The sequence below is a fragment of the Anolis sagrei genome, chromosome 2 (assembly GCF_037176765.1).
Source record: "Anolis sagrei isolate rAnoSag1 chromosome 2, rAnoSag1.mat, whole genome shotgun sequence".
In the NCBI taxonomy this organism is placed as follows: Eukaryota; Metazoa; Chordata; class Lepidosauria; order Squamata; family Dactyloidae; genus Anolis; species Anolis sagrei.
In genome coordinates this window covers 223517577-223540832 of record NC_090022.1, presented here as the reverse complement: position 1 = coordinate 223540832, position 23256 = coordinate 223517577, and the positions used below count along the sequence as shown (strand labels likewise).

At 39.3% G+C, this 23256-nt stretch overlaps 1 protein-coding gene across 5 annotated transcripts in view; it reads left to right on the top strand.

Moving 5' to 3' along the window:
* ALDH1A1 (aldehyde dehydrogenase 1 family member A1) overlaps positions 1–23256 on the top strand; it is a 96092-nt gene that overhangs the window by 37004 nt on the left and 35832 nt on the right. For 3 of the 5 annotated variants that reach the window (XM_060762195.2, XM_060762192.2, XM_060762193.2), the window contains exon 2: positions 19022–19131. In XM_060762195.2, the coding sequence (XP_060618178.2) occupies positions 19036–19131 (96 nt within the window). In that variant the 5' untranslated portion in view covers positions 19022–19035. Of the gene's footprint in view, positions 1–14752; positions 14818–18672; positions 18760–19021; positions 19132–23256 lie in introns of those variants that run through there. The other 2 variants (XM_060762191.2, XM_060762194.2) reach the window with 2 other exon arrangements.

The window sequence follows — 23256 nt, the reverse complement described above, 5'->3', positions numbered from 1 at the left end:
GGTGGAGATGGATAACCAGATCCTCAAATCCACTTACTTTTTACAGTGAGTGCTGAGAATGTATTTACTATTTCTATGAGGAATATTCCCAAAACACATGATATTTGAATAACAATTAATAGTTGCAATAAATGCTTCCAAATGTATTTATGCTCTCCTGAATATTATTTTAATGGATATCCTATAAAACAGGTAAAAAACCAAGTTGGACAAATGGGCATAAATGCAAATGCAGTTTAAGAAGAAAGCAGAGCGCTATCATACTTATGAAGCTTGGAGCTATTTCCTCTCAAATCAAAGAGACTTATTTGCAAAACATATTAGGGCTCAAAATAATGGTAGATTTGCTAATACTAGGTTGTTTTTTACTTCTGGTTTTGAATGCTTGAAGCTCTGAAACATTTTGTGATACAATCAAGTGTACATGTTTGCAATTAGATGAAAGAAAATACAAAAAGCTCATTCTCAAAAATGCTTTTAGTTAGAAGCTTTTTAGATGCAATTAATGTAAAGTAGGAGACACCAAAATGTAGACAAAGCAAGATATAATTTTGCTTAGCAAATGTTCAGGAAAAATGCATTGATTTCTTACACAATACATTACTCTTATTTCTATTGTGGGTAATTTGTGACAGTATAATCAGCTTCCCTTTTATGTTTTCAGTCTTAGATGGGTTGTTTAGAGGAAAATATATTACATTCTAGAGTTCACTAGTTTTAGAATACACAAAACACTGACATAAACGATGTCTCAATTGATGTGTTTCCTAAACAATTGACTTGAGCATTTCACTTTACCTGGGAATACGTGCTACTGAACACAGTGGGATCTAATTCTGAATATATATATAGATAGGAGAGTTCTGCAAATGAAATAATTAGACTGCAAGGCATGTTTTTGATTGAAACAATTTTCCAACTATGAAGTAATATAAGAAATTATATATATGTATGTGTGTGTGTGATCTAAAAATTGTCAAAAATTAATTTAGGACACTATTTTTAAGAAAAACCCTGACTTCCAATTTATTGTCAATATCACCTTTATAATGGCATTTTATTATGGAGTTCTTTACTCCATAATATCTATGTCCTCCTTGCAAATTAAAGTCTGCAGAATCTACAATGTAGATTAAATCACATTTTGAGAATTTTGATTTTATCAAAGATTTTTTTATAAAGTTATTAAAAATAACAACCTTAAATTTTGTGGTCTAAAAGTCTGGGACAAAGACATTAATTTTAAAGAAATCTGCATGTCATGGTTCCAAATGAGCCGCTTTCAGTGCTATCAATAATATATGTAATCACTTTTTAATCACACAACAAAAATTTCAATTACTGTTATGCAGATTTCATAAAATGAAAGAGGCTTGCTCTATAATGTACATACAGTCAGCTGTCCTTTTACAGTGATGACTAATGCTGCCAAAGTGATAGAAATTTATGCAGGCTTAATGGGCATTAAGAACTATATATTCATATTTGTATGTGTCCTGGCTACAGAAAGTTACAGCACATATTGTATTAATTGTCTTTAAAATATTTAATGCATTATTGCTTGCAGAATTGCTAGCAAGGTTTCTCATTAGTAGAATTAGCTATCTTATGTGTGTTGGATGCCTTTGAGTCATTTCCTACTTATGCAGATCCCAAAGCAAATTTATTGGAAAGTTTTTTTCAGGGGTGGGTTGCTTGTGCCTTCCTCTGAGGCTGAGAGTGTGTGACCTGCTCAAGGCCACCCAGTGTGTTTCCATGGTCAAGCAAGGATTCAAACCTCCAGAGTCATAGCCCAATGCTCAAACTAAAGTCCAAACTGGCTCTCCCTATATATATATAGGCCCTCATATTTTTCTCTAACGCTATGACACCACATTTTCTGCTCACTACCCCTTCAGGTAGATTACCTGAACCAGAACATGCAAATTGTACCAAATTCCACAGGAAATTTTACTCCAAAAGCTGTGGATGCTTCCAGAAAAACGACTTGGGGGGGCTCCCTGCCAAATCACTTTCTGCTGCAGTTTTGCCTTCCCTGTCCTTTCTGGATACTTCTAGATTGCATTTTTTAAAAATCCCAGTCCCAGAATATTCTCCTAATTTCAGGTCCTCGGTGTTCTGCCTTTATTCTATCCAGCTTTTTTTGCTTACCACAAAAAAATCAACCTAACAAATCTATTATGAACAAAAGATAGAAATCACTAGACTGTACTTTTTTTCCTTGTGTGTCCTAGTACTCAGCAGTCTAAAAGCAATATTCAGATAGGAGAACCAGTTGTAAAACACAGGATGTAAATGGAATTATTTGAAAACTTGCTGTAAAATTCTGTGAATGTGGTAGGATGACTCCAAAAGAAAAACCTGGAACCACGCATTCTCATTTCCCCACATGCGCACAAACACACCCCTATAAAATGTAATGAATGAGACGGGGCAAGTGTGTAATGAAAGCCTCATATAGAAATATCTCATGTCAACAACTCTAAGAATTACAGTTTGTCTATTGAACAAAATAAATGTATTACAGAAATAAAAAACTATAAAAAGGTAAATCTGATCTTACAATGCAGTTAGCCAACTAAATTAGAATAAAGTATTGTACTTACAGATTCCAGATACTATTGTGAAACATTTACTTTGCTTAAAAAAGAAGCCTCATGATTGAAACTAATTGCACTTAAAATCTCTCTCTCTCTCTCTCTCTCTCTCACACACACACACACACACACACACACACAAACGGACCTCATTTGTAAGTTAGATTAGAGAGGCTTACTTCTAGATAATTGTATTTAGGTGACAGTCTCATTAACCTAAGCCTAAACCTCCTAACTATGATCCAAAGGACGAATCAACAGCATGCTGTCACTTAAGTCTTTTTTTAGTGTTTCCTCATAGGAAATTCCAATACTGAATGTCAGTTTCCAATTTTACCACCATGCATTCATTGCAAACATAGTCCATGTTGTACCAGAAAGTATTTTGAAATGGCTACCAATAAATACAATTTGAATAAATGCTTCTGTTAGTGCCTATAAACATAGATATCTGCTTTTAAAAGCCTGCAATCATTTATTACTTTTTGATTACAGACTTTATTGCAAATGCTGCTCTTCCATGATAGTTTTACTGTCATAGATAGCAGCTACACACCAGGATGAGTACCTTGGATATCACAACACTCTATAGATTTTCCTTTTTCATGAAGTATGCTTAGTATTGTTGTAATCCAAAGGACATCACCCGTAGATTGCTTTGCTTGTTCCCATAGCAGTAATTGCACTGCTATGTGCTGAGGACAACTTCAGGAACATCTTAAGATGATACATTTTAAGGGTATCTTTTTCTCTCTCAGGAAATTCTCAACCCAGCAATGTCAGAAATAGGGCAATGGGAAGCGAGGAGGACTCCAGGTTTATATAAAACCTCTTTAAAAGGCAGTCCAAATCAATCCAGTTGCTGTGGCTCAGGGAATGTTGGAAAGCTCTGGCTGTCCAGCCAATCCATACTGCACTCAGCCTTCACACACTGTTTCCAGGTCACCAACCCTTTTTGTCTTGATATGCAGCCCTTAGTATTAATTTACAGTAACATGATCCCAAACTTGGGTCCTCCTAGATGTTTCTAGACTACACAATCCCAAAGAATTCATAGTGCGGTCTGGTTTTCTGTAAATTGAAATCCAACAACAACTGGAAACCCAAACTGGGAATCCACTGCAAGCTACAGTGAGCCTCATTTGCCACTTTGTGATTCATTCACTAGTTTGAGCCAGAGAGCCACTGAATTGCTTCTGGAGTTCATCTCAGTGCTTGTATTAGGGCAGGAGTGGGGAACCTTTGGCTGTACAAATGTTTAGACTTCAGCTTCCAGAAGCCTTGATCAACATCAATGGTAATGGCCATCAATTTGTTTGATTAGAAAGTTGCACTCACACTGAAAGAAGAAATTCACAGTGTGGTATATTTTAACATCCAGCTTGTTGAAATAAGTTCAGAGGCCCAGAAGCATAGTGGATCTCTTATTAAGTTGATATGGCCTGACAGAGGTAATAGGTTGATCATAGTAATCTCAAAATATGTGACAGTATGCATTTATTTGGCTATAAATTTTCCCAGATAATACATGAGCCTTACCTTTACTTGCCTGGACTTGATGTAAACTGGAACATTTTTATGAAATAAAGGGATTGTGCAAGATCTCACTTCTCTGCCTAGTGAATTACTCTATTTATTTGCGTAAATACATTTCTACTAGTGCATCACTACATCACTAAATTCATTCAGTGCTAGAAAAGACATGTCATAACTTCATAAAGAAATATTTGGAGAGATCACTGTACAAAAAAAAAAGCACTGTGCAAACCATTTCAACAAAATTTCATTTAGAGTGATTTCATTTAAATTTGTTTATGGATTGCCTTATTTCCAGAGCCAGAGTTTCTCCCTCATGTAGCAAAATAACTTTGCTTAATATAGGTACTATGTGCTTTAATTTTGGATAGATAAGCATAACATCTTGGTCTGCTTAGGGAGATAAATGTGCTTATTCTGCTGCATAGGTAATTACTCCCGGTGGCACAGTGGGTTAAAGCACTAAGCTGCTGAACTTGCTGATCGAAAGGTCACAGGTTCGAATCCGGGGAGCGGCGTGAGCTCCCACTCTTAGCCCCAGCTTCTGCCAACCTAGCAGTTTGAAAACATACAAATGTGAGTCTATCAATAGGTGGGAAGGTAATGGCACTCCATGCAGTCATGCCGGCCACATGACCTTGGAGGTGTCTATGGACAACGCCAGCTCTTCGGCTTAGAAATGGAGATGATCACCAACCCCCAGAGTCAGACACGACTGGACTTAATGTCAGGGGGAAACCTTTACCTTAGGTAATTGCTTGTATAAAATGTCCAGTTCATAGCAGTTTGGCTTCATTACCGATATGAATTTACAGATTTGAAATGTGCATACATTTTAGCCCCTGTCTCACATGCAATATTACATGATTGAGATTAAACTTCGGAAATCTGTTATTGGTATTACTTTGCTATTGCTGCATGCCTTCAAGTGGATCATAAATCTGGCAAACCAACTCCAGTGCTTTCTTAGCGCGTTGTAAGCCGCCCTGAATCCCCCTCCGGGAGTGAGAAGGGCAGGATATAAATGTCTGAAAAAATAATATGCAACTTGCCCAAAGCCATCCATGACAGCATGGATTCATACTCTGATCTCCAGAGTCATAGTCAATGCTCAAACCGCTATGACACACTGGCCCCTACTACTACTCCTCCTAGCAGTTTCATAGTTTATGAGATGTTACTGACTGGAATTTTGGATCATCAGTTATTCAGATTCTGACCAAGATGGAGGCATCTGTGAAGTATTACTGGATAATATATTATGTTCCAAGTTTGTGTTACTTTCTACAATTTGCCATTGTAATTCTATCTAGTGGTTTCATTCAGATGTTTTGTTTGAAATAGCTCCCAGAGCATCTATCACCACTGAAACGACATACCTTTCCTTTTGCCAGAGTGCTGAATGTCCATTTGTACTCCTTGATATTTCATAATCTTACTTCTCTCTTTGTATTTGATTCTACTGTTCTCAGGGATCGCCACAATCATTCAAGCTTTTTTTTTTTAATCACACACTAAGTTCTATCAGTTTGAATCATAAAGTTCCATAAGATTTTTCACTAGTTTTGGCAGACATTTATTTAGGTTTACGTTCCCATCGGTGGTTAGCAGATAGTAAATTATATTTTTGCACAGATTCCAATGTGCTATTGCAGTTACTTCATCATGGCAGTTATTTTATCCAGTCTTTGCAATTTTGCTGCATGATGTAATAAGGTGATCAATTTAATTAATACATCATTATTATGTTTATTATGTTTATTTATACCCTGCCTTTTCTCTCCATAAAGGACTACATGGATGACATTTACTGTATTTTTTTATTTAGTGCATCTAATTCTACTTGAACCCGACCAGTGGGTGGATCTACATTGATCTACTATTCCGTATGCTGGATTAGCCCTGGAATGGGTCAGACAGTCACCTTCTCAGCCACTAATGTTTCAAGAATTTATGACCTGAATTTCCATGATATTTTTATTTTAAAAGTATTCTTCTTTTTTTTACTATATATATGTGTGTGTGTGTGTGTGTGTGCATATACACTACACACATACACACACATATACTTTTTACATACTATTATTATATGTGGCACACACTATATACACCATGGTGGCACAGCAAGTTAAACCACTGAGCTGCTGAACTTGCTGACTGAAAAGTTAGTAGTTCAAATCCGGGGAGTGGCCTGAGCTCCTGCTATTAGCCCCAGCATCTGCCAACCTGGCAGCAATACAACCAGGTAGATCTTTTTCAGGTGTTATTCAGTTAATCTCATTGTTATCATAGTATTTGCATTTGTTTCACTGAAATGCCATTTCTGTTGGGGAAGGAATGATGTGACATTTTGGACATATGATCCACCATATTACATAGCTTATCAGACTGAGAGAGTTAGTCTTCATATGATGTTTTGTTTTCTTGCATATAGGTATTTTCAGTAATGTGGTGATACAAATGCCACAATTCTCTTTGCCATCCATATATGTGTGTGTGTGTGTGTGTATTTGTATATGTATACATACACACACACACCTATTGTGAACACAAAAATCTATTTGGGAAATATCTCCATTTAGCGAAACTGACAAAAGATGTTTCATGGGCAAAGCTTAAAGAAGATGGTTTAAGTTGAAGTCTGACTTCTGTCTCTGTGGGGATCTCTATTGCTGACAAGATGCATCTCCTGACTTGCTTTGAGTAGCATTGCCAAGGGGAACCTGGCAAACCATAAGGACAACATCTAAGGAAAATTCCTGTCAGCACCTCATCATTTTTAGTTTCTATGGTTTCTTTCCACTTTGATGGCTCAACACTGCTTCTTCTTTGTGGTGGAATACACGTCAAGAAGTTTTATCAACTTATGTTAAGACAACACATTATCTGTCGTAATCTCTTCTCTTGAGTGCCACTGAATTGAATTGTGGCCAAAGAAAGAAAAGAGCTGAAAGAGAATTCATCATATCAGGAGAATTCAAGGATGAGAATCATGTCTGACAGATGTAAGCAGACTATTTATTTGGAGACTTGGAAAGATTTCAGAAGGCCTTAACTTTGTCAAATGGCAGAGAGAATGCCCAAGTCCTGCCCCCCCCCCCCAACTAACTTTGGCTGCATCTACATTGGCTGCTTAATCTGGCATTTGTGGTGGCAGCCACACACACTGGGCCGAATCCTCTGTGGCACTAGACAGTTCAACCATGATGAGATGGAGCTCCATGTGAGCACCTGGCATTAACTTCAGTGGCCACCCCCATTGTCCACACACCCCTCCTTCTTGCCGAATCAGTGGATGTCCTATTCTGATCTCAGAAGACACAACTCCAACAGCCAGGCATTCACATGGAGCTCCATGGCTGGCAGGGATTGGAGATAGCAACACAGGGACCACCAATCCTCCTCTCTGCACTGATCAGTGCATGGCAAGGATGATGACACAGTGTCCATATGGACAGTGGATCAGACCAAAATGGCCCTAATCCAGTTGTCTAGGCAGCCACAAAGTCCTAAAATACTCCAGAATTTCCTGCAAACTCTAGAATATCCCCAGACTTTGCTTAAAGCTAAGCAAAGTCAGATAAAATGCAAATAGGATGCTACTTATTCAAAGTCCCTGTGGATCATGAAGACTGCCAGAGTTGGATTCAAGGTGAGAACATCTTTTTAAAATTCATAAAGTGATTTGAAGTGTTCTTAAAATGGCATGGCTTTCTTTTTTCATGTGAAATTTGGGGATGTGATCGCCTGCCTCAAGAGATTCATCACACCAAATTTAAGAAAGACTGATAAATCTCTACTATCCACCTATTAACTTTGCTTTAATATAGACTTTGCTATTCAGGTACTTGACTGGACTGGCCACATTGTCCAAATGCCCGATCACTGTCTCCCAAAGCAGTTACTTTATTATCAGCTCAAGATCGGAAAACGGAATGTCAGTGTACAACTAAGAAGAGTTAAAGATAGGGTTAAAGCTAAGCTTAAAAATGTGGCATGAACACCGAGAACTTGGAAGGCCTGGCACTCGAGCGTTCTAACTGGAGATCAGCTGTTACCAATGGTGTTACAGATTTTGAGGAGGCACAAATAGAAGGAGAAAAGGAGAAATGTGCTGAAAGAAAAGTGTCAAGCAAACCATTGACATGACTGCTGATTACCGGGAAACCTATGTCCACATTGTGACAGGCTATGTGGATCCAGAATAGGTATCTAATCTACAATCATTTTTGGACTCACTGCCAAAACTTTACCCTTGGAAGGCAAGTATACTCGGCCATGAGTGATAAAGAAGGAGAAGGAGCCTCCACCACACTCCGGGGCAGAGTTCCACTGCTGAACGGCTCTCATAGTCAGGAAGTTCTTCCTCATGTTCAGATGGAATCTCCTGTCTTGTAGTTTGAAGCCATTGTTCCGCATCCTAGTCTCCAGGAAAGCAGAAAACAAGCTTGCTCCCTCCTCCTTGTGGCTTCCTCTCACATATTTATACATGGCTATCATATCCACTCTCAGCCTTCTCTTCTTCAGGCTAAACATGCCCAGCTCCTTAAGCCGCTCCTCATAGGGCTTGTTCTCCAGACCCTTTATCATTTTAGTCGCTCTCCTCTAGACACATTCCAGCTTGTCAATATCTCTCTTGAATTGTGGTGCCCAGAATTGGACACAATATTCCAGGTGTGGTCTAACCAGAGCAGAATAGAGGGGTAGCATTAGTTCCCTAGATCTAGACACTATGCTCCTATTGATGCAGGCCAAAATCCCACTGGCCTTTTTCGCCGCCACATCACATTGTTGGCTCATGTTTAACTTGTTGTCCACGAGGACTCCAAGATCTTTTTCACATGTACTGCTCTCGAGCCAGGCATCCCCCATTTTGTATCTTTGCATTTCGTTTTTCCTGCCAAAGTGGAGTATCTTGCATTTGTCATTGTTGAACTTCATTTTGTTAGTTTTGGCCCATCTCTCTAATCTGTCAAGATCGTTTTGAATTCTGCTCCTGTCCTCTGGAGTATTGGCTATCCCTCCCAATTTGGTGTCGACTGCAAACTTGATGATTCTGCCTTCTAGCCCTTCATCTAAGTCATGAATGTTCACAGTGTCTAGTAATAGGGACCCTCACCAAAAGTGTCAGTCCTGCTTCAGTGCAGCTTTGCCTGTCTAGTGCAATAAAGTCCATATTCAATTTGAAGTTTATAAAACTCTATACTACAGAAAGAGAACACACAGAGGGAACACAAAGATTTTATTTCATCCTTGTGGTGATATGATTGTTTCAATATACTTACACAGACCAAATTTTAAAGAGGCTACCTCATATTGCACATAAAAGCAAAATGCATGTGGAGCTGTGCATAGATCTGGAGTCTTTCCCATGGCAGAGGTTAATAGCTCCCTCATGTGTAGTTTGAACTGTATCCACTGGGCACATTTCAAAGAAAGGAGTGCCTAAATAACATTGAAACCAGTAGGAACTCAACATATAAATGTACATTCCACAGATTTCACTTAGACATAGCTAACCTTCTCCTAATTGACCCCAGCATGGTTGAGAAATGTTTGGCAGCGTATCTTGTTTTTCCTAGCACAATTACAATACGATGCTCTGTATGCTTTATCATCATTGGATGCTTTATATGTTACAACATTCCTGGCTGCTTTAAATAATACTGAAATATATAAAGGCTAGCACTGATGCAAGCATTCATGGGAAGCATTCTTTCACAGCAGCAATTACCTACCACAAAGTCAATAATTAACCTACTGGATAGATATTAGATCCATATAAACCTTCACGGGGTTTCAACAATTTTAACTTAAATAGCTTATTTTTTAAGTTCCAGTTATTGTCTTTATAGAAAAAAAACTAAGGCCTTTTAACCAAGGGACATAGAACAGTCCTGGGGAGGTTGTGAGGAGGGTGTCAGAGGAGTCATCAAAGATCATCAGAAGACACAGTATTTTCTATTGGTCATGGGGGTCTCTGTGTGGGAAGTTTGGCCCAACTCTATCGTTAGTGGGGTTCAGAATGCACTTTGATTGTAGATGCACTATAAATCCCAGCAACTAGAGCTCCCAAATGTCAAGGTCTATTTTCTCCAAACTCCACCAGTTTTCACATTTGGGCATATTGAGTATTTGCGTCAAGTGTGGTCCAGATCCATCATTGTTTAAGTCCACAGTGCTCCCTGGACGTATGTCAGAAAACCACTGACGTAGAAGAATCTTTTGTTTGGAAAAAGGGTTTCTTATTAAGTAGGAATTTTCTAGTTTTGAATCAGAAATGATTACCTGCAAAGTTACAAAAGATGTCCTCCTGCTAATTTCTAGACTTAGTTTATTCAGATGAATCAAAATAGCTGCCTCCATTTATGGAACCTCCTTAGAGTTATGGCTGCGGGGACAGTCATGATGACTGGCTATACTTCACAATTTTTAATACACAAGTGGCCCCTTCCTCCTTCTCCTGAAGCTGTGTGTAACTCGATCCCATATCCCACCCTGAACCGCATTGAGTCGCCGATTTAGGCTGAAAAATGCGGTATAAAAATAAAGCAAATAAATAATATAGGATGGGGCATACATATTTTAATTAATTTAATAATAAATCAGTACGATTCTGGAGAGGATGCAAGGAGCTGTAATCTAGGAGGAGTGAATGGGAAACATTTCTTCTGTAAACATCCTTAGAGTCATTTGTCTATTTTAGGAAACTATTATTATAATGCTATGGTGCTAACTGCGATCGCCTAACTCAACTAACTCAGCTAACTATGAAGACCTATGCAGTACACCCCCATGTCTGTGGGACTAATATCTGCCATTTTCATTTATCCACATGTAGTAAAGTATGTCCTCTCTAGAATTTTCTAGATCTTCCAACATGACTCTATGGTCTTCATAGGATGGACATCCATTATTTCCATAGAATTGACTGATATCCATGGTTTTGCATATCCGTGTGAAATCTGGGAATGTATCCCATAGAAAGGACCCCTTGGTAGTGCCGCAGGTTAAACGACTGAGCTGCTGAACTTGCTGACCAAAAGGTTGGTGATTCAAATCCAGGGAGAGGAGTGAGCTCCTGCTGTTAGGATCAGCTTCTGCCAACCTAGCAGTTCAAAAACATACAAATGTGAGTAGATCAATAGGTACCACCTTGGTGCAAAGGTAACAGTGCTCCATGCAGTCATACTGGTCACATGAACTAGGAGGTGTCTATGGACAGTGCTGGCTCTTTGGCATAGAAATGGAGATGAGCACCACCCCCCAAAGTTGGACACAACTAGACTTAATGTAAGGAGAAACCTTTACCTTTACCTTATCCCATAGATATGGTGTCATACTATTTCATCTTAGCAAATTATTAAAATTCTTAGATTAATATTTAATACATTTATTAAAGATTATAATACTTAATACATAACAGTATTTATAGAGCAAAAAGAGCTGTACTGTTTTTGTGAGCCTTCAGATTGTTTCCAACTTATGATGACCCTGATACAGCTTGGGTGCAGTTTATTTGAAAGATTGTATATCTCTGAAAGAGCCAGCCAGACCATTAGAATCACCTGGAGAAGGCTTTGTCTCTGTCCCATCACCTCCTCAAGCTCCGTTGGATATTTTTCTACATAAATTCAGATACTGTACTTCAAAAAATTAAGCAATGTTAATAATCATGCTTTGTAAATGGGTTAGGTGGAGATAGGAGTTGGGAGTTGGTTGGGACAAAGGTAAGGCACTGATATTGTGGCTGATAATTGTCCTTGATCAGTCTCGGTTTGGAATGTGAGGTGCAACTAGTCCAAAGGTAGACAAAGGTGTGACTCTCTAAGGGTGCTTAATGCCCTTCTCAACTCCTTTCCTAGCTAAAAAGACTGAACTACCCCTCCAAATGTCTGTATCCATAATTTACCTGTTGAGTAGGTCACAGGGCCTTCCTGCATTTAACATATCTTAAACTCATTTTTCAGAACTGAACACTTTTGGTTTTGGTTTTCTATGGCATGTGTGGAATTTTTGGGGGAGTATGTGGTACATGAGTGTCTCAGGGCAGATACATTCCCAAGGCCTGGCAAATTTGCCTTTCCGTGTCATCAGAACAGCATTGTGGCAATATTGTGGTTACTGTGAGCCTTCCAATCCATTGCAACTTATGGTAACCTTAAATCATGCATGTCTAACGCAAGGCCGATGGGCCAAACCTGGCCTGCCACATCATTTTCTATGGCCTGCAAGGCTTTCAATGCCATGGTAGCATAGTTACATTTATAAAGTTTTACATTCTAAATGGCTCTTTGAAGGCTGATGTGGCCCTTGGTGAAAACAGGTTTGACATCTCTGCCCTACAGCAACCCTATTACAGGATTTTGTGGGGTCACCAGTGGGTTTCTATAGATGAGCAAGAAATTGAACCCTGAACTCCAGAGCCATTGTCCTACACTCTATGTCCAACACACTATGCCATTCTGGTGTATCCAAGACTAAACTAGTTTCAAAGGCAGCCACATCATTTCCCTAGATGTAAAGGGGGGAAAGAAAGACAGGAACTAACTCATAAGTCCGATAATTAACAAAGCATTACAGTTAGGAAATACATAATGTTATATATGTGTATATTAAAAGCCGTTAAAGAGTCAGTGATCCACATATAATGATCAATTGCATTATGTATGAATTATATGTAGGCCACTGACTGTTAGTGTACATTTCCTGGAAACGGAAACTATGAATATATTTATAACATATATGTACATATTTTTACTTAATCATTTCTAAGAGTTGTTTTTCCCTAAACAGACACCCTGCTTCTCTGTCAGGACAGGAATTGTTCAGCCTGACAGAAGTTGCCGAATTGCAACTTTCTTCAAATACTGGGAATTACTTTCAACAACATTTGGAGGCTCACGGTATTTCCACATCTGTTCTATATGGTCCAATTCAGTCTTGTCATGTCATGCAGCCATAGTGAAATTAAAGAGCTTTCAATCCCAGTGTTCAACTTTGGTCCCAATGATATACAATTGGCCCTCCACATTTGTGGGTTTACCTTTTGTGGACTTTGTTATTTGCGGATTTGACTATGATGTTCTTTCTAGGAATCTCTTGGTCCTCCAGGTTGACTCCACCAGGCATGTATTTATTTCCAGCTCTAATTAAGTTTCTTAATTTCAAGATGTAGACAATAGGACTTCCATCTTAGCCTGAGGCTTCCCTATCCCAACCTGACAGCAGGAAATTAAGCAAGTGTGGTATTAATGATTTTATCTTCATGGCAAGGTATTAGTTTGCTATTATGCTATGCTGACAAATGTTTTGATTAAATCCCATTGGGATTACCATAACACGGTCGTGATTATGCCTTTGGGAACTGTTTGGAAACTTCAGGCAATCCAAAATGCTATCCTAACTGCTGACTGAGAAAGGTAACAGGGATCGGGTAATTCACCTTTTACAACAGCTTCACTGGCTACCAGTCCATTAACCAGGACTCAGAGCAATGGGTTCAAATTACAGGAAAAGATATTCCACCTGAACATTAGGAAGAACCTTAAGAGCTGTTCAGCAGTGGAACTCTCTGCTTTGAAGTGAAGTGGAGGCTCCTTCTTTGGAGTCTTTTAAACAAAGGCTAGATGGCCATCTGTCATGGGTACTTTGAATGTACTTTTCTTGCATGGCAGGGGGTTGGACTAGACGGTTCATGCTGTCTCTTCCAACTCTATAAGAGGCTGGTTTAACCTCCAGTTTGTTAGTAAAACTGAATTACTTTGTCGCAAAATGATGCATATGTAAAAAGTGTGTCATCAACATGTATGTTTTCCAGGGTCTTATGACCTTATCACACATTGGGCTGCAAGTGTCCTAGGACGCTTGCAGCACAGCTGATTGATGGATTCCCATACCACCTATCACATGATGCAGGCTGACTTCTGGTGGGGCTCCATCCGTGAACAGGGGCACAAGCATCCTAGAGTGCTTGGCCCAGAACACAGGAGGCCTCCCATGTTCCATAAGGAATCACAGGGCTAGCTCGGGAGAAAGCTGTGCAGTGATGCTTTCCCACGTGTGATGTGGAAGCGTTACTGCTGCCGAGGCATACCGGGATTGCCCCACAGTCCCACCAATTTGCCACAGAGGCTGGCAAATCGATTCGGGTGACATCAATGTGATGAGGTCATTAGTCCAGTGTTCAAATTACTACACCACTCTGGCTTTCCCAAAGTTGCACTTACTTTATGCTTTACAGATACATCCAGTAACAGAATAAACAGTAGATTATACAGGGTTAGTCAAAATGAATAGGCCAATAAGAAATTCTATTCTTATTCTTATTGGCCTATTAATTTTGACTAACCCTGTATTAAGAGGTTAATAAAAATCCATTGTCCAAGGGTTATTCTAGCATTCTTGAATTGCATGATGGGAGGTCCAATGTTATATTACATTAGGTATGTTAGAGAATGCATTAGCTATATTAGAAAGAAAGCATTTAAGAAATGCTGAGGGTAGAAGCCAGATATGTTGCAAGGCAAACAGTTCTCTGCAAGCCTTCCGTGTTGCAATATGGAGACTAAAGGGCAAGGCTAAGTACTTAAAGCCTTGGTAATGTTTCAGAGTATTACCACACCCTGTGTGGAGCTTATGCCACAGAAATTGCCTGTCATGGGTGGCGTGGAAAAGAAAAAAGGTGAGATTTTTTGCTTCATATTAAAAAAGAAAAACATTTTATGCAATTAAAAACAACTTATAAGGAGAAGAATATATAAACATAAATAACAAGATACACAAAAACCTTAATTAAAACTACAACTACAAACATCTAAACTACAGCATAGTACATAAAAAACCCTAATAAAAATAGAAAAAGCAAAATGAAAACACATGAATTCCAGTTACCCAGTCAATTACTATAATTGATCATCTATTCTACTAACTTTCATTTCATAACATCAACATATTTTTACATATTTACTAGCTGTACCCGGCCATGCGTTGCTGTGACCCTCAGAAAACAGAGGATTTGCAGACATGAAGCAATCTGGGCTAGGGAACTCCTCTCACCAAAGGTTTCCTGCTGGTTAGTAGAAGCCAGGCTCTTAAGGTGCAAGGTCGTAGAGAAAATAAAGTAATGAGAAGCAGCCACTGAAGCTGCAAGGCTTTTCAGTTATATTCATGCTGGCCAAAACACTCAAAAAGCCTCTTTGAAACAGAGGCTGGATGGCCATCTGTTGGAGGAGCTTTCAATGTGATTTTCCTGCTTCTTCACAGAATGGGGTTGGCCTGGATGGTCCACCAGATGTCTCCCAATTCTAGGACTCTCTGATTCTATATTCTTCTCTTCTCTTCACCAGTTTCCCCTTTCTTTCTTTCTTTCTTTCTTTCTTTCTTTCTTTCTTTCTTTGTTCCTTCCCTGCCTCTTCCCTTCCTTTCCTCTCCCATCCCTGCCTCCTTTCGATTCTTTCCTCTTTCTTTCCTTCTACCTTTCCTTCCATTCATAATCTTCTCTTCTCTTCACCAATCCTTTTCTTCCTTTCTTCTCTCCTTTCCCTTTCTTTCCCCTCCTTCCTCCGGGACAGTTTGTAAGGGTTTTTAAAGGTTTTTTTGGGGGGGGGTGAAAGGGGGAATGTGGAGCCCAAGTGGGAGAGTTGCTGGCCTTCTCATGGTTCACATCCTCCCTTCACCCAACAGAGGGGTGGTGGTGGTGGTGGTGGTGTGTAGCCACTCCTGCAGTCAGGCTTGCCTTACAATTCTCTGGTCTTGGGGGAAGAGTTGCCTGGTAACCACGTGGGCCTCATGGAGCTGCTGCGGTGGCTCCAGTTGCTGCCAGGGCTTGCCTCACCAAGCCCCCACCCCTCCGTTGGGCCAGGCCTTCTCCTTTCTTCCCTCTTTCCTTTCCTCAATCCCTCCACTCCCCAAAAGAAAATGGACTCTGTCTTCCTGCATGAAAAGGGACTCCATGGCGAGGCTTCTCTTCCCTCACAACAACTGGTGCTTCATACTTCTCGCGCAAAAGGGGAGAGGGGCTTTTGCACATGCTCTGTAAGGCATTTGGGGGAGGGGGTTAAGTAATATCTCCTTTATTTTTTATGGTTTTTTTGTTTGAAAGACATAGATCGGATTACAATGTGTTTTGCTGCCAAATTTGGTGTCAATTCATCCAGTGATTTTTTAGTTCTGTTAATCCCACAAATGAACATTATATTTTTATTTATATATAGATAAACATCTACTATTCTTCCAATCCTATACTGATGCAATTTCCCAATAGTTTCTCAAAAATGTAATTTACTGGTTGACAATATTTTTGAAAAAACTGGTTATTGGTTTATCATTCATCACAATTGTCAATTTCTGCCAAATTAGACAATTTCAATACCCACTCTGCTTACATCTTTCCATCTCTGGGAATAAAGTAGCTTGGCAACTGTAATCATGTACTGAAAGAGTCTTACATATCTTTTCTCATAATGAAAATGTGACCCTTTTTTGCATGAAATTGCAAAGCAGTAAAATTGGCACAGCTCCATTCAAACACCTTCAAGTTGTTGTTGTCACCTTTTCCTCAAATGAACATTGTGTCCCAATATCTAGAAAGCTGATGGACAGCTTTCTGCAGTGTAACTGTTTTTGTGCAACTGGAAAAAGATTCATTGGTTGGGTTTTCCCCTCCCTACAATTTAGAGATGTGCAAACAATCCCATTCTGATTAGCTTTTGTTGTTTCACTTTGTTAAAATTTATATCTGATGTATATTTATTCTATATGAAGGTCATTTTGGGTTCAAGAGAACTAAATATTTAACATGATTATGCAAAAGGATCTTGTAGCAGCTTAGAGACTAAGGACTTCATCAGCTGGAATGAAGGAAAAACACAGAGAACTGTCTCAACCCATTTCCTCCTGTCTCGAGGGATGGCCAGCCATCTGATGCCCTTACTCATCTTTTCACATTTATCTTATCTGGAACCTGTTTGAAGTCAGTTAACACCTGACTTCTGAAGATGGGCTTCAGGCTCTGTTTCCATGCTCTTAGGAAACCGAGCTCTATGAATTCCCACCAGAAGTGCCTTCACGATATGTGATGGCCTCAATGGGACTCCCATGGGGCTTTGTTTCCTAAGCACATGGAAACAGAGTCTGAAACCTAAGAGATCAAAGCTGGTAGCATAAGTCTACTTCTTCAGATGTAAATATGTTTGTAAGATTTCTGGCTTATATTGATGGAGAATATTGCCTATGCATAGTGTGGTGCATATACAACTATTAATCATTAATCATTAACTTAGTATTAAGAATAATACTACAGTACAACACACACACACACACACACACATCTCTCCATGAGATTGGTACCTGCAGTTTCATTTATATGGCATCTATTATTATTATTAGCTTCATTTGTACACCACCTTTCTCACCCCTGCAGGGGGATGCAAGGCATTTTCTAGGTCCTCCAACACAACTCTGTGATTTTCTCCATCAGAAGTCCTTCATTTCAATACAGTCCACTGTTATCCACAGTTTTGTATACCCATATGAAGCCTGGAAACATTCCCTGTGTATATGGAGGCTGTAATGTCTCTATTGGGAAAAGCGGACTAGATACATTAAAGGTTTATGTCACCCAAAAAACAATGGATTGTTTTTGCACAATGCCCTTTAAAACGCTGCAAATATAGCAATATGAGTCCACTTTAACTTCCATGGCTACATGGATTTCTTTTTATTTGGGGGGGGGGAGGGGTTAGTAAGTCTCTAGAGCCCTCTGAGAATTCTAGAAATTCCTCTCCAAACTACAGATCTCAGGATTGTGTAGAATGGAACTGTGATATTTACATTGGAACCACAGTGCTATAATTGTGTAGTGTGCAAGGTCCCTCAATTGGTTGTGCGGCATCAACCCATCATTGTTGGTTTTCTCCCTGATTTTATTTATTTGTTTATTATATTTATATACCGCTTTTCTCATCCCAGGGGGGAGTCAAGGCAGTTTACAGCATATTAATGGCAAAAATGTTCTTGTCACTGGCTATTTGTTTTCAACTTAGCTTACACCCTCCATCATTTCAAAACTAAAAATGAATGCGCGTGCAGCCAAACAACATCGGAGCATGGTCAAGATGGCACTAAGTCATCTATGAGGAAGAACACACAAGGTGGGATAGGGTGTGGCTTTCATTGGCCTGAATCTACTGGCCAAATTGCCTCCTCTTCTTTCCTTCCTGTTGAATGAGAGCATACTTCTTTTTCACTTTGAAATTTGTTTGTGGAAATGGAAGGGGAAGAAATAAACTGGAGCGTTTTTAAAGCAATTGAAAAAGGGTGATGGCAGTGGATTGAGACTATCCCAGTCAAATCAGAACAGTTGGAGGCTATGGAATTTTTCAGTGGAACGTTCCTGGTTATTCAAGATGTACTGTGCTCTCATTACCAAAAATCTCTGCCAAGAAAAGTTGAACCTCTTCAATTTTGGCCAGTCATGCTGATGTTACAAGAATAGAAGGATCCTAACAGATACACACACACACACACACACACAAGCTAGCTAATCTTTAAAACCTTGGAATAACCTCAGGTCTCCTGTCAGGCTACCCACACTGATGTTTCAGAGCATGAGTTATTCTTGCAGGTAAATGTAAGCAGCAGATGATTGCAAATCTCAAACATTTGCCCCTGAGCACATAGGCTGCTGCGTAGGTGTCACAAGTCTATTATGGTTCTCTTTTCTCCCCCTTCCTTGCTTTGCTATGCATTTGATCATCCAATCATGCTCTTGTATGCAAATATACCATAGCTCTGTTCAGATAAAAAAGGACACAATTAAATCTAAGTGCTCAGTCAGGGCAAATATCACTGAACTTGTTGAAAGCCTCCCTTCACCTGTGTTTCAGAAACTAAATCAGACATGGCATCTGAAAAAAAGCAACCGGATTCCAGTTCGGCTCCAGCCCCTGTGACTTTGCCTGCACCCCTCAGTGACGTGAAGATTAAATATACGAAGGTGAGTTATAGTTGTGTCGATTAGCTTCCCTAAAGTGGTGCCTCTCTGATATGGGATGTTATTGCTCTGTACAGGCGGCACTTGAGCACAGTTGTGGTTTTACTCATCTGTGTTATTTCAGTTTGCATGCTAGTTGCTGACAGTGTTTTGTAATCATTTCTTAATGTTTTAGGGTTTGGAAAGGCTCAGGTTTCCCCAGTTACTATTCCCTTGGGAATGTTCCTAAAGAAGGGCACTTCTTTCTGCAGGTCATTCTTACTGCTCAAGGAAATGTTGTAAAAAGTTGTTAATCACTCATGTGTGTGTTGTCTAAGGATATCTAAAGGTTTAATTCTCAGAACTGAATACAGCTTAATCTTCCAGTCCTATGTTTACCGCAGCTGTGCACCCAGGCAGCTATACTTGGGAGTAAACTGCATTAAAATAACAGCTGTGTCTTGTTCGTGTTTCATAAGCCCTGCTGAACTTAGCGGAACATATTTGGAGAATTCTATTTGCAGAGCTTGATTAGAAATGGGCCTTTTTAGCAAATGGCACAGAACCAGAATGTTCTTTGGAAATAAGCTCTGTAGAAACTGGATCTTTGCAACTGACTTTGTGAAAGACTGAAACCCCATTTACACTGGCTTTATAATCCAGATCAAACTGCATTATATGGTCAGTGTAGATATGTCTTAAGAGAATAAAGAAGATTTAGCATGGGATATTAAAAAGGGATATTTTAGCAGTGAACATAATTCTGATGTGCACATAATTCTTATGTGCAATTGCATCTCATTATGATTTGATATTGCCTTCAATTGCTTCCAACATATAGAGAGTGTAAGGCAAACTGTCGTGCAGCTTTCTTGGCTCAAATTGTTCAAAAGGGGGTGCCTTTGCTTTCATCTGAAGCTGAGAGAGTGTTACTTGCCCAGTGGGTTTCTATGGCTGAGCAGGAATTCAAATCCCATTCTCCAAATTAATAATCCAGTGCTCAAACCTCTCAACACTGTTGGCTCTCACTTTACAATCATACTTTCCTTTTTTATATTATAACCCTTCACTCCAGTTAAGGATTCTGGGAGATGCTATCCACAAAAGTAACTTTTCCAGTCTCTGAATTAAAATTGTCAAAAATGTATAAAAAGAAACTGAAATATTCTTAGACCTAAGGAATTATTTCCTGGAAGATTTGTGCATAAAAGCAAATTAGCCACTTTAGAACAAAGAGAAATGAACGGTATCTGCCTGCATGCTTAAAATCTCAGAAAACTTGACATTCAGGACAAAAGACTGTGGGGTGCGGGGAGAGCTAAATCTCTTATCCCCTACCAAATTAAGATGAAGGATTTGGACACAGGAAGATTTATTGTCCTGCACTGTATTGAATGAGAGGAATTTCATTTCCATTGACTGTGCTCTTATTCAGAATGTTACTTCACTAGAACTAATCACATTTGAAACTATAAAGCTTGGCTTAATTCCATTGCAGTCAGATGGAAGGCCTTAACTGACTCATTTTGCAATCTGGTTCATAAACACCTTGACGTTTTACAAGTGAGTTTAAAAATGTAGGTTGTGGGTCACATGCAGTACTCAACCATCCCTTTTGTAGGCTGCCATCCTCCCCATGTTTTCTGTGAGTCCCAAGAGTAAACACAGCTGTCCCCCCAAATCAGTGGCAACCAGGTTGCTACAAAAATTCAGCAGCAAACCACTTATTAGAATTGTCTTATGTCAAGGGATATAAGAAATTATAACAAAGGGTTTAATGAAAACTACAGTGGGCCCTTGATGTCCACCAGAGATTTGTTTGTGGGCCCCTCACAGATAACAAAATCTATGGATGCTCAAGTCCCATTATATACAGCAGTGTTATAAAATACGTTAATATAAAATGGCAAAATCAAGGTTTGCTTTTGAGATTTTGTTAAAAATTCATAGGCCACAGATGGCTGAATCTATAGATGCAGAATCTATGGATACAGAGAGCCAACTGCACATTTCCTGTGTTTATATCAGTTCGGAACCATTTTATTCAATAGTACTAAAATGACTTCTGTTTCATTCTCCAGATTAACTTATCCAGGTGCCATCAAACTTTTTTAGCAGAAGGCCAGTTAACGGTCCCTCAAACTGTTGGGGGGACCGGACTATAGTTTTTTTAAAAAAACTGACAAATTCCTATGCACACTGCACATATCTTATTTGTCTTGGAATAACCATGAAAGAACAAAATAATATTTAAAATGAATAACAATTTGAACCAATTTAAGCTTACCAGTATATCAGTGGGAAGTGTGGGTCTGCTTTTGGCTGATGAGCTAGTCAAGTTAATTAGGATTAACTTGAGTCCCCCTTGTGGGGAGAAGGGCAGGATAGAAATTTACGAAATAAATAATAAATTGTCGTTGTTGTGTGCCTTCAAGACGTTTCAGACTTTGGGTGACCCTATGTCTAAAGTTTAGGGTGGGTAACGGTAAAGGACCTTGGATGGTTGCATCTGGCCCGTGGGCCTTAATTTGGGGACCCCAGGACTAATCCATGCATCAGACTCTTAAGACAAGTTTCCTTGCTAGACTTAGTGTGAGGGAGTCTTGAACCAATGTCTGTTTGCTCCTCAGATATGGAATGAGGATAGTGATTGTTGGCCTCATCTAGACTACTATATAATGCAGTTTAAAACTTCATTATATTGTCAGTGTAGACTCATATAATGCAGTTTGAGTCTGTACTGACTATATAATGTGGTTTCAAACTTCATTATATGGCAGCGTAGATGGAGCTTCTGTCTTATCTGAATCAGTTACGATGGGAAAGGACAACCCCATCTACTATCCTGACCTCTTAATTGCATGGAGCAAATATGTATAGGGCTTACTCCTAGGAAATAATTGTTGCAGATTTAGACCACTTCTACACTGCCATATAATCCAGATTATCAAATCTGATAATCCACATTATCTGCTTTGAACTGGATTATTTGCATCTATACTGCCAGATAATCCAGTTCAAAGTAGATAATCTGGATTTTATATGGCATTGTAGAAGGGGCCTTGGCTGTAGGGATGAGGAGACATTTGACCTTCCAGATGTCTTGGACTTCTACTTGCAAAGGCTCAAGCAATCATGGCCAATGACAAGGGATTGGCAAGAGGGGGGAGAGAATTGTTAAAGTAAATCTTACACCATCCTTAATCTCCACATCTCTTTGAAAGCATCATAAATCTGTATATCCAGCTAAGCATCCTGGCTCCAGTAGAGCAAGGAAACCCCTTGCTGAGAACAATCCTGTTTTATCAAGTAGAAGGTACTTCACCAAATTCTTTCCATAGTCCTGCAGAAGTAGACGGTTAAGGGGAAACATGAGAAAATATCACTGACTAATTCTTCAATTAGTTTTCTGTGCATCCACTCCACTTTTTTTCTTTTCCTCCTGTTTTTATGAGTCCTTCAAAATATCTCTGTACTTTGACCGGAGTGCTAGCAGACTCATGTGAACTTTGAAAGACTTTCAGGGAGAAAAACAGAGTAGTGCAATCAGGAGGCTTAATGGTAAAGAAAGAAAGAAAGATTACAACCTAGCCAAACCTTGACGAAGAAACAAAACACAGTGGAGCCAAACATGTGCCTTTCACAGCAATTTGATGTGCAAGACATTAGTGAGTGATAAGGTTTATCTCCAGGCTGTGAAAAAGTTCACCTGCCAACTGCAGCATGTTAAAATGCTCTTAAAGGGCAGGGTAAGGCAGGCTGAGGCAAGTATTTGGGTGTTTGGCTTAAGGCTGCCAGCTGTCCAGGAAGAAAACAACATTAAGCACTGTTAAGACCAGTTGATTTCAGTGAAGGACGAAGAAGCTTGCATTTTGCATCATTCCCATTGAGATGCAAAGCTGTTCATCCTTGGTGGCAGGAATACCTCACAAGCATAATACATCACAGAAGGCAAACTGAAAATGTATCATATGAGATGTTGAAGCACCATGAGAATACTAGCACTGAAATATATATTTATTAAAGAGAAGCAGCATCATAAAGGGCCCTTCACATAGCCCTATATCCCAGAATATCAAGGCAGAAAATCCCACAATATCTGCTCTGAACTGGATAATCTACGTCCACACTCAGATAATGTGGGATTTT